The sequence below is a fragment of the Lactuca saligna genome, chromosome 2 (genome assembly GCF_052625555.1).
Source record: "Lactuca saligna cultivar CGN05327 chromosome 2, ASM5262555v1, whole genome shotgun sequence".
Taxonomy (NCBI): Eukaryota; Viridiplantae; Streptophyta; class Magnoliopsida; order Asterales; family Asteraceae; genus Lactuca; species Lactuca saligna.
Genome location: NC_136418.1, coordinates 154741921 through 154754653, shown reverse-complemented (window position 1 = coordinate 154754653; position 12733 = coordinate 154741921). Strand labels below are relative to the sequence as shown.

At 34.4% G+C, this 12733-nt stretch overlaps 1 protein-coding gene across 1 annotated transcript; it reads left to right on the top strand.

The window, feature by feature from the left end:
• The first annotated feature begins 4795 nt into the window (after positions 1 to 4795).
• LOC145032234 (RNA exonuclease 4-like) lies at positions 4796 to 7081 on the top strand. The gene is made up of 7 exons (XM_078980984.1): positions 4796 to 5018; positions 5264 to 5415; positions 5562 to 5692; positions 5768 to 5979; positions 6092 to 6298; positions 6405 to 6485; positions 6595 to 7081. The coding sequence occupies exons 1-7, from the start codon at positions 4996 to 4998 to the stop codon at positions 6839 to 6841; spliced, it is 1053 nt and encodes a 350-aa protein (XP_078837110.1). The 5' UTR covers positions 4796 to 4995; the 3' UTR covers positions 6842 to 7081.
• The last annotated feature ends 5652 nt before the right edge of the window (positions 7082 to 12733 follow it).

The window sequence follows — 12733 nt, the reverse complement described above, 5'->3', positions numbered from 1 at the left end:
TTGCAATGAGTAACCTTTGGAGGTTCATCTATTGGGTCGGGAGCTGACCTGGTGCTCAGTATTAAAGGGAAAATCTGAGAGGAAGATGGGGCTTATTTCAATGGGTGTCAGAGGATACTTCCAAGTGAGTATAGTCTTTTCTTGAGTTTAAGGTCTATTTTTGGGATTTATTCTTTCCGATAAGTACTGACAGTGGTTCAGGCGGTGGGTCCTTAGTGGTTCATGACCTTTCCATTCCTCTTGAGTTCGATCGGGATCGATTAGAGAATCAGAGTTGGAAGAGTGTTCTTAGAGTCTATTAATCGATGAGAGATTAACATGATATTTTGCGAGGGTGGTCTGGTAAGGAGACGGGCCACTAGAGTTTTCTAGTTCGGAAAGAGTCAGATCGAGTACCTCGGCATACGGGTGTGTCCTACTTCGGGGTCGAGAGTTCCTGTTGGGATCAGGTGTCTTTGGAAGAGATTATTGTATCATAATAGGTCCTTTCGGTGGTGCTTTTCGGGTTATCGGTTTGATTTATATGTTGATAAGGAGCGATTTCGAGGGCGAAATCTAATTCAAGTAGGGGGAGAATTGTAACATCCTTTTTTTGATCGTCCATGATTAGGGTTTGGGCGGCAATCCAAGCTTAAGGGAGTCTCGGGGTTGTGATGAGTTGCTAGGAGCTTAAGGCATCTCGTCACCTATCCGAGGGTACGAGATTCGTGGGAATTGGGGTTATGTCGAGGAAGCAATGACAGTTTGATGATTTGGCAAGATAAGTCCTTTAGTTGAAATTGATGGCAGCGGAGTATGTTGGGTGTACGTGTGTATACGCTTAGCATACTCATGCACATGACATTAAGCTGAGCCACCTAGTACGCTGGGTGTACCAGAGGGTACGCTGGGTGTACTAGGCATAGAAGAAAACCCTAATTAAGAAGAGTGTCCCTATATAAAGAATGAGATTGCCTCATTCCTAGCCACCATCCTCATTTAATAAACCCCCCTAAACCCTAATCCTCGTTCTTGAGCTTGTATGTGACCATTGTGAGCTCATAAGTGTTATTGTGGAATTTTTGGAGTGAAGAAGGAGCATGGAAGAGAATAGAGATGGAGTCTGGGCTTTGGATCTGAGCTTTTCTGTTGTTGGAGCATCATTTGGAGGTATAAAGCTCAAAGCTTTCCCATCCTTTTTGTTTTGTGCATGATATGGTCCATTTTAGGTCTTTTGGTCCCAAAGCTTGAGGCTTTATGAGTTGTTGCACTCCAGAGCTCAATATATGTCCTTTTAAGTGTTTCTAGTGGCGAGGATCCATAAAAATAAGGTCTTGAATGTGAGAAGCAACCCATGTATGAGATTTGAGCATTTTGAGTTAAGAGAATAAGATTTTGATGTGTTTGTGACCTTATCAGCCATGCAAAGGCTTAAAGTCACTAACTTTATAGAGTATGAGATGATAGGGAGTCTAGATCTGAGAAATAAGTTAAGTTCTTAACGGGTTAAGACCAAGAGAATGGAATAAAGCAAAACTGGACGTATGCCCAGCGTAAGTTCCAGTATGCCCTGCGTACTGGGTTGGAGTCCCCGATCAGTTTCATGCATGCGTAAGTATGTTGAGCGTACCAACAGAGGTACGCTCCGCGTAACTTCACTGTGGGCTTTTAGGCTGGATCTTATCATGGGTCGTGAGGGTTAGGCATGAATCTTTGGGCTTGTGAATTAGAGACTATGAGCAGAGAAATATTATAATTTTGCCTTGGGCCCTTGTGTTGGGCTTGCCATTCAGTTTTGAGAGTGGGCCTCAGGTGATCCCATTTATCATTGGGCCTTGGTGGGCCCAATGGGTTTTAGGCTTTCAATGGGCTGGTTAGCGGCCTTCCTTTAGACCTAATGAGTGAGAGTCTGGACTTAGTTTCTAAATGGGTTAATTGTGGTTTTAGCTCAGAGTTAGAGGTCAGTGCGTAGCAGCAGCGTTATAGGGGTTGTTCATCATCCGAGGTGAGTCTTCTCACTATATATTACCTAGAGTGGTACTTATGTGTAACCGAAGGGTCTTATGTGTTTACATTGAGTATTACCTTATCCTGCTCTATTTTGTATGCTATGCATTATGTCTTTGTGATTTATGCTATGCGGAGCTTCACAGACCGGACCAGAGGGTCCAATGAACCGTGGGATTGTAGGGTCCCACTGAGACACTTTGACCGGGGGTCTTACAGTGATATAGCCCCAAGTGGCTGCTGAGCTGTGTGTGTGGTATTTTGGGGAACTCACGAAGTTTCGTGTTTACCGTGATATGTGTTATGTGTTTTAGGTTTTTTTTCAAAATCGCTAGAATGCACCGGCTCGATTGTACACACCAGAGAAGGAGTTATGATTTGAGGATCCTGGATTATTATTATTAAAAATATAGAGTTGTGTTTTGTAAATAAAGTAAATGGAGTTTTCGTGAAACGTGATATGAGAATTATGTGGTTTTTTAAAAGAAAATTTTGTTTGAAATTTATGGTGTTACAGAAAAGTAATGAGAAGCACTACACTCCTAAAAACTCTCATTTGACTTAAGACCTTTCGAACTTAAATCCTTAATTCAAGAAAGGCCTGAACCATCACTTTTACCATTATACCTTTTAGCTCCAAAGCACATACCGAACTATTGGATTACATAATCTACATTACCACATCCAAATGGGTCCAAACCTATCTTTCCCAAATCTCGAAGCCTTATGACAACTGATCTTCGGGTCACGACCCTAAATTAAGAAACAACTCGAAACAAGGTGTTACACCACTACCACCTCAGTTGACTCCACACAACGAGCCTCTACTATGTATACGTGACCCAACATCTCTTATGCAGTTCAAAAACTTTACCTCTTCATGCATGACCCTATGAACAACATCTTGAACTTTTTAGACAGGTGTTTCGATACAACATGTGTATCATCTCTTTGGGCCTTCACATCTCATCATCTTCCTCATCCTAACTCACATGCTATTTTGATGCGGACTAGGGTTGTCATGATTCATGGGGTTCAACAATAGGAATTTTGTGTTTTTTAGGTGATAATCTGATTTCATGGTTCTCCAAAAACAAGTCACAATCTCCCGAATAAAAACACAATGAAAAAAACTGTTTGCATAATAAACTTTTGACTTTTTTATAAATCTATTTAGTTTTCTTTAAATAAAAACATATGGTAAATTGTATAAAGTTTTTTGATGTGTTTATAGTAATCTAAAACTATATTTTGTTTCGGTATTAAACTTTATTTTCTTTTTGACGCATATGAGTTGATGTAAAACAATACAATTTATGGTTATCTGTTATTTTAATGTATTTGGATTGATCAATAACTTATTTTTATATATATTTTTAATATTTGAAATTGTAAACATCAAATTCATGATATTTATATATGTATGTATAAAAAAATAAAAAAAATAAATTATAAAAACCGGTTAACTCTGCGGTCGAACCAGTTGAACCGGAAATCGGTCATCATATCAATTCAACTAAAAAATCAGTTTTTAAAACATTGCTCACACTCACTTTGTTAGAGAAAATGTTTCATTTGCAAAGTTCATGTTCTTCATGTCATTTCCAAGTTCCAATAATATGCTAATATCTTTATATAAAGAAGGGCATGCCACGATAAATGTTTACATGATTTTGAGACAATTTAACGATCTCCACCTATTGTTCCAACTATGTGCAGTGTTAGAGTTTGTATATGTGTATCTACTTTTCCATATATATTTCTTTTTGTATCATCTATATACATGAAAGCAGAAACAACAATCCCAATCGGGCAATTCAACCAAAACTATCAATGCAAACTATCACCTTCTTTGACCGTATAAATTACTTAAAAAATCTTATTCCCATTTGTACTCCACACTTCTCATATATCTTCTGTTTGACATTCGGTACCATCGATCGAAGTCTGTTACTCTAATAATTGGAAAAGAAATTGACAAGTGGACATACAGGTATCCAAGCAAAATATGCTCTTTCTACAGCTTTTTTCTATTGGGTATCTTCAAAGCTCGAATCTCCCCGACCCCACCTCGGTCAAAAGCTTTTCAGTCCCATCTTTTACTTTGAAAAAGTCAATCTATCTATAATGCAGCATCCTGTGTCTGTTTGTCGTGCGTGTGTGCCCATCACTCCATCACTTACTCTAGGATGCCTAAACCTGGGCATGCTGATCCAAGATCTTATCTTTAATATCAGTAATCCCCATGCAGTAATATACTCTGTTATCTAGCATCTTATCCCTCTTTTCATCCCTTAGTTTACTTATCCTCGCAAACAGCTAAGAGACAAGATCTATCTATAAAAGAACAAATCCATATCCAAGACACGTTTTAGGAGACCAATTAATGCTAGATCCCGATAGAAGTAATCACCTGATTTCAAGAATTAACAAAGTAGCTTATGAGTTTATAAAACTCAAGATTTTATGTGTGTGCATATCTCACCCAAGGGTCGAGAAGGAACCAAGTTGACTGACAATGAATGAAGAGGGGCCGACCATGGAATAAAGTAAGAAGCAGGAATCGTAGAAATAGGACGAGAAATATTCTCAACGATGTGGAGTGGGACCATGCATGGGTTCATCAAGCATGTTCATTTTGTTCTTGGAATATGCAGTCAACCATTCAATAGATAGAGACCTTCGCACGTGCACACCAAAGCAAAAAAGCTATCTTAAGGAATCAGTCATTCTTTTTTGCTTCTTAAGTTGTATCCACTAGTTAGTAGTTCCAATTACCTCGACTATGTTTGACCAGATTGTACTTAAGTTCAGACTTGCTAAGCTACTCACCCTATATGAAAAAGTTGGATCGATCGATCCATTTTATGAAAATAGAAATAGTATATGTAACTTTTTTCCCGGTTCACTGGTGCTATAAATACCTTCAACATTCTTCCATTTCTTCCTCAAACCCTCTAAACATTTCTTCTCCTGCAACTACAAGAAACAATTCTTATTCATATCAAAATGGATCCTTCAGAGACTCTAAGGTAACAAGCATTAATCAATTATACTCCCTCTGTCACACACACGTATCGTGTATCATATGTCTGCATGCATGCATAAATATATATCAAGATGATCATGTGCCACTTGCTTTCCATTATAATTTATAATATAAGCAGCAACATGACAACATCACGTGTGATCATGAGTCTGCATTTATATTCATTAATTATATATCAACATGATAAGGTAAACTTATATCTTACCATGCATTATATATCTTGTTCAGGAATAAGTGTGCAGCCTGCTATAGGCAGTTCAACAGATTTGAGCACCTAGTGGAACACATGAGGATCTCATATCACTCGGTTCATGAGCCCATGTGTGGAATTTGTGGAAAACACTGCAGATCGTTTGAATCTCTTCGCGAGCATCTTATAGGTATTAATTTATACTATATATTACTTAATTGATCCTGTATATTCAATAGAGTATAATTGCATCACAAGGCTCTTAACTATGTGATATAATTACATGATTTTCTTAGCATCACGTACACATAGACATATTAATTTCTTGATTCGCAGGACCATTGCCAAAGGCAGAATGTGAAAGAGTGTTCCGTGACCGTGGATGTGACATTTGCTTAAACATTCTTAGCAGCCGATACGCTCTCAGGGCTCACCGTGATACATGCCAACTATCAAGTGGCAATAACGTAAATCCTAAAATCTTAGTATCTGTTTTCTGAATATGTATGTGTATCCTGACTGTTATTTATTAACAACTCCAGGGTCTATTACACCGATTTGCTAACATGGGAATCCAAGAGGACCTGAGAATCGACAGTGGAAAAACAAGAGCAGTTGCACTCGTTTGCAAAATGGTTGGAGGTGGTAGTGATGGTTCTTTGGATCTTTGTGCAAAAGTTTCCATCATTGATGAATATGAGAACATACTATTCGGAACCTATGTCAAACCGCACCTTCCTGTTACATCCTACAGGCATACATACATCTTCTCTCACCTTCTTGTCGTATTTGTTTTAATTTAGGACCATATAATCTTTTTTATATATATATAAATAATTAATCATAGGTTCTGAATTCATATATAGATATGAGACAACAGGCATTCGGCCAGAATACCTGAGGGATGCAATGCCACTTAGGCAAGTCCAAAGAAAGATTCAAGATTTCCTATGCAATGGGGAACCCATATGGAAGATCCGACCAAGAGGTGGGAAGGCAAGGATTCTTGTAGGTCATGGTTTGGATCATTATCTTAAATGCTTGGAATTAGAGTACCCTGCAGTTAAAATAAGGTAAGCACACAATTTTAATTTTCTATTACCACATTTTTCTCAACTTATGATCCAAGTAATTTGATGATGATTATAATTATATATGTGAACTGAATTTCCATTACAGGGATACAGCAACCTATCCACCTTTAATGAAAACCAGCAAGCTCAGCAACTCACTTAAGTATCTCACAAAAGCATACCTCGGGTAATCTTTGGTGGACCTTGATATATATGTTTCCTTTGTTACATATAACATTTAACTAATACATAAAAGGATTTCAAGTAAATTAAATAATGGGTCTTTTCTTACACAGCTATGATATTCAAGTTGGCATACAAGACCCTTATGAAGACTGTGTTGCAACAATGAGGCTTTACAGGAGGATGAGATCCCAGATTCATAGAAATGAGAACTATCCACTTGCAACAGATCCACAAAATAAGAATAACTTTGCTTCATGGAGACAAAATGAGCTCGAGAGGATGAGTCCTGATGAACTGTTGGCAATCTCAAGGTCCGATTACTACTGTTGGTGCTTAGATAGCAAAGATTATGCGTAAACAAAGGGAAGAAGGTATTAAATATCCGGATTGTAGTGAGTGGAGTCAATAGCTAAATTGACCTAATAAATCTACAAAATAAATTCTTATGAATAGGAATAAAACATGGAAATTTATCCATGATTCTAGTAGGTTATAGGAGCTAGGGAGATTATTCATATTACGATTTTATGAGGCACATGCCTATAACATGTATGTTGATTGATTATGAATAAATTAAATGGATTTTCGCTTGCCAAAGGATATTTCCAAATATCAGCTACTTGTACATCAAGCTAGCTATAAGCTATTACTAATTAAATCTACAGTTTATTCAAATTAATATTCACAATAGCTTAATTTAAGTGTCTACTATATATACGAATTCACGACACGGATGAAGGTTCTTCAGCCCACTAATTAACCGGTTATGATTGGCGATCAGTCATTGGTCCTTCTGTAATTATCAACAAAAATTTGAAGGCAGAAATATCAAATTAGTAAGGATGAAACCAATGCTGTGCATGAGAATGAGATTACTTGAACCACCGACACCGACAACGCTATTAAATGGAAATTGATTATATCGATATTAGATCGTTAGTATTTAAAAGTAATTAAATTTATAATATGACTAATAAGTTTGTGATAATATGTTTATCACTAAGAGTTAATTTTGAGAAATATTATTGATGCCCATTATAAATTTTATGGGTTTTGTCACCCAATTACTTATTTTCTCGTATAATTGTTGGTGGTCTTCAGACATCCATCTATTTATTGGGGTAAAGGTGGAGTATATATGTGTTGTGTCAAGGTGTTGCCATTCATACGTGTTATACATGTAAGCCTTCATATACATGGTGCTATTGAACATATGGTCTTAGATAAAGTTCAACATCTCTATTGTTGGTGATTTTGTTCACTAATGATATTTAAGTGTAATGAGTTGAGTTGTTGATCAAAAATCAATATTGATGAATATTAAACAAGTAAAGAATGTGCAGGGTGCACACTTGTTTAAGTTTATTCAATATTAAAAGTAGACTGACATTTAGGGGTGAAGTCTCTAAACGAACGGGGTTCGAGGACAACGCCCCTGAGAGCGGGGTCCAAAGGGCGGCAGCCCCTTGCGGGGTCCAAGGGGTAAAACATTAATACTTATTAAAAATGTATCAAAATCCAAATTTTGAATATTCGACCCATTTTTTGGCTTTACATTAATCGTTATAGAAAACCCGGATTTATGACCGTTTTTGACTGTTGGAAAAACTGTTTTATAAGAGTTTTGACAGTTTTCAGACAAATAAGGTTTTTAACCAATTTTTGGCTAGTTTTCTGGTACTCACAAAATTCATTCATTCCATTCTCTGTTCTGGTTCTCTTATGAGTCTTATCCAATCAAAGGTTAGAGAGTACCATCCAAATACTTTGATTTGAAAATGGAATCACAATTCTCAGAATATCCAAGTATCTTTATTACCCCTATAATATCTAACACCTATTTATGTAACTTATGGAAGCCATTGAATGTACATAACTATAACCATTAAGTTGTTATAATCCACAAATAAATGTTTTTTTCTTAAGGTCAACCTCAAATGCTTACCCACCAGTTCTAGTTTCAAATTTATTGACACCACTAGGGTTACCTATACATCAGTTCAACATTTAACTCGTTCAAAAGTTCCCTAATAGCAGGATAAACTTGATTTACCTAACTCTAACACTTTGCCCAAATACATCAGTTCGGCCTTTAACTCATTAACAAGTTCCATAACATAATGATAAACTTGATTTACCTAATTCTCATAATATCAATTTTCCACTGCAGCACAACAACACCTGCCAGTTTGGAAAAATAATCTTGACCACACCACAAATGTTTTCCAAAAAAAAAAGTGAAGTGAATACCAATAAACCTTTTCTTGAAGTTTAAGAAAATATGACTTGCATATTGTTGATGGTCACACTAGGCAATAGCTAGCTCCTTCACAACCTCAACCAGCCGCTGCAAAATGAATGAATTAAAGTTTAGATACTTAAAGAAACCACTTATTTACCAATGATAGGAATACTAGTAATTGAGTTTGTGTTTTGTTGTGTATTAGGAGTGAGAATTGATTCAACCCATATAGCATATCACAGCTTCTTGCATTATCATACATATAACATAATTTGACTGATCATGCGTTGAGGCGATGACAATATATTTGAGGAATGATGGGTTGTATGTGTTAAACATATATGAAGCATTTAGCAAACATATAACAACTATATTGAAAGTTACATAGACCAACATTTACATAAATGGCAATGGTGTAGAAGCAAAGATTAAAAATGACAATCAAAACGTAATGAATAAAGTTGGACAAAAAGAAGTGTGTCGCCACTTCAATTCAAATTAAAAATAAAAAACAATAAAATTATATTTTAAAAAAACACATGACAACATGCATAAAATTTATGTAAATAAACTCTAATTTATACCAAACACTTGCATAAAAAGTATGTAACTAAAGTTTTTTTAATCAACGAACAAAAGTTCAAATAATAAAAACCGTAAATAAATTCAAATTTATACTGACACTTACGTAAAAAATATATGTAACTAAGATTTTGTTTTAATCAACAAGGAAAAGTTCAAATAATAAAAAATGTATTATATATGATATGACTTATAAGGAAAAAGCAAGCACAAAAATTTTAAAAATATAAAAATAAAAATGATATTCTACAAAGTTCAATAACGACCAAAATGATATTTTAAAAATGGTCTCATAAAAACCATGTGCAAGGACCAAAATTGGCAGTAGTGAATAAAATTCCTATGGTCCCATAAAAACCATGTGCAAGAACTAAAATTGGTAACACGTCAAAGGCGAAGGGTCACGTCGCAAAGAAAAACAAATTGAAAATATCAATTCACCAGAAAAAAAAATCAATAGTGATTTGGTTGGTGAGTTTTCAAGCACTGACGGCCATCTAAACTTGTTCAAACTAAAATTGGCTGCTATGATAACATGAACAGTATTCATTAAGAAAAAGCAAGTTCTAAAAAGCTTGATATGGACTCGTGATGGCGCGTCACGATTCCAAAGCTTGCACTTAATAGTTGAAAATACATATAAAAATATTAATTATACAGAAAATTTGCGCCTTAAGTCACGCCTTACAAACGTCGTGACTCGCCAAGGTTCGGAAAAGTTTGCGGTTTGACATTGCCGCCAAGTCACGCCTTACGTTATTTAGAACCTTGGGAAAAATACTATTAGCTACAGTAATATTGTAAGCAATGTTTTAAAAACCGGTTTAAATCGGTCGGTCAAACCGGTTGGACCGAAAATCGGAAGAGGGAGTGGTTCAATTATCACCCGTTTTACGTTGATTTCTGAACCGAATTGAAACGTCCGGTTTTTAGAAAAAAAAAACCGGTAGAACCAGTTAAAATAAGCAGGTTGAACCGCTTAAACCGAATAAAACACATGAAAAAGAACTATTTGCATAAAAAACTTTAGTAATTTTTTTCAAATTTTTTAATTTTCTCTAAATAAAAATATATGGTAAATGTTCTAAAGTTTTTTTATGTGTTTTTATTCATCTAAAATTATATTTTATTTCGGTATAATACTTTATTTTCTTGTTGATATATATTAATTGATGTAAAATTTATGGTTATATGTTATTTTAATACAACTAAATTTCAAGTGTATTTTTAATGGTTGAACTTTAAATGTCAAATTCATGATTTATGTACGTATGTATGTGTAGGAAAATAGTAAATAATATGAAAATTATATAAACCGGTTAACTCAACGGTCGAAACGGTTAAACCAGGTGAACTGAGAACCAGTCATCACACCGGTTCAACTACAAAACCGGTTTTTAAAACATTGGTTGTAAGTTGCTCTCTCTCTCTCTCTCTCTCTCTCTCTCTCTCTCTCTCTCTCTCTCTCTCTCTCTCTCTCTCTCTATATATATATATATATATATATATATATATATATATATATATATATATATATATATATATATATGGCTGAGATCGGTTGATAACCCAAAGTTTTCCGAGAAAACCTAGAACTAAAAACGAAGTGTTAGATCAAAACTTATTCATTAATGACATCATCGTAATCTTATCCACCTCATTTAATGATTAATTTTTTGTCTTCTTGTAAATATTAATAGAAATCTCTAAAAAATTACATAATAAATCAAATTTATGGATTTTTTTAAAAATAGTATTTTTTTAATTTTTTTTAAAGTGCAGATTTTTTAATTTTTTATAGATAACATGAATTTTTGAAAAACAATTGAAAATAAATATTTTTTTTAAAAACTGCAATTTTTTAAAAGCACTTAAAAATCAATAAAATTAAAAAAATAAAAAATAAAAAGCTGGAATATTTAAAAAATACTATAGCTTTTTAACCAAAAAAAAAAATCAAATTTTTAGATGCATTTATGCATATTTTTACAAATGCATATATACATATTTCATATACTATAATATTTGTAAGGAAATCATAAGAAAACTCATTTTATTTACTAATCTATAAACACAGTACAATAAGTATTTTATTCGATACAAAATAAAATATAAAAAAAAACAAAAAAAAATGCTACAAATTTCAAAGCATTTTCATGTTTTCGTGTCAATATTTCCATATTTTCTTCAATTTATCATTTTTCACATCTTCAATATTCACCACAATTTCTTCCAAATCTACAAGAAAATTAAAAAGAAACTATGAATTACATGTAAATCACATGTAATTCATATGTGAATCACATGTAATTCATATGTGAATCACATGTAATTCATATGTGAATTACATGTGAATCACATGTAATTCATATATGATTTACATGTGAATTACATGTAACTCATATGTGAATTACATGTGATTTACATGTGAATCACATGTAATTCATGATGGGTTTTGAGCATTATAACATTCCTATGGTGCACATGCAACCCTATTTGCTTTGGATCTATGTTTTTATCAAGTTGTACATGTATAATAATTTTCCAAAGCAAAACCCTAATCTTGCATACATAATTTCGAAATCAATAACTAAACCAAAGTTTGAAGAATACCTTATCCTTGTTGATTGGTTGATCTTGACATTCAAGAGCTTAGTGTCTCAATTGTTGTACCTCTAATGGAGTCACAAACACCAACTAGCAATGGATGAACGATAGAGAGAGGATGAAGGCTTATTGAAATCGGCTAGGGTTCTCTTAGAAGCATAGGGGGGGGCAATTTCTGAAAGCCATGGGGTCCTTATATAGTTGTGCTGCTAGGGTTTTAGACTGAAACCCTAATTCTCTGCTTAGGCCTTAAGCAATCTATGGAACCCTTCTAGAAGTCCCCTTGGACGAATTCTCTTATAGGCTTCTCATAGAATTCGTCCACCCCTTCTATTAGGAGTCCACAGCCCAACTACAACTATTATTGATTTACATAATTAGTCTCCGTTCTTTTAATTAGTCTCTTTTGATCACTAAATTAATTCCAAATTAATTTCTGATCAATACTAATTAAATAATATGATTTTTTTAATTAATATATTATTGTTATAATATATTAATAAATCATCAATTAACCTTTTTCTCATAATTCATCTTGTCAAGTTGTTATGGTGAAGGCAACCCAAAAGGACCATGTTACTATCGGGTCAAGTACATCCCAATTATAGTTACGGGCTTAGACATCTAATCCAACGGTATCCCACTTGGATAAGTCTAATAACTATAACTGCCAATACCACTTCAAAATCCGATTAGCAATCGTAGCTCTCAAAAGCCATTGTCGAACTCTGACCTAGGCAATGACGCGTCCTTTAGATAAGGGATCATATAATCATCCGTTTTGCAAGATATCATGTAGAAAAATACATGGAACGTAA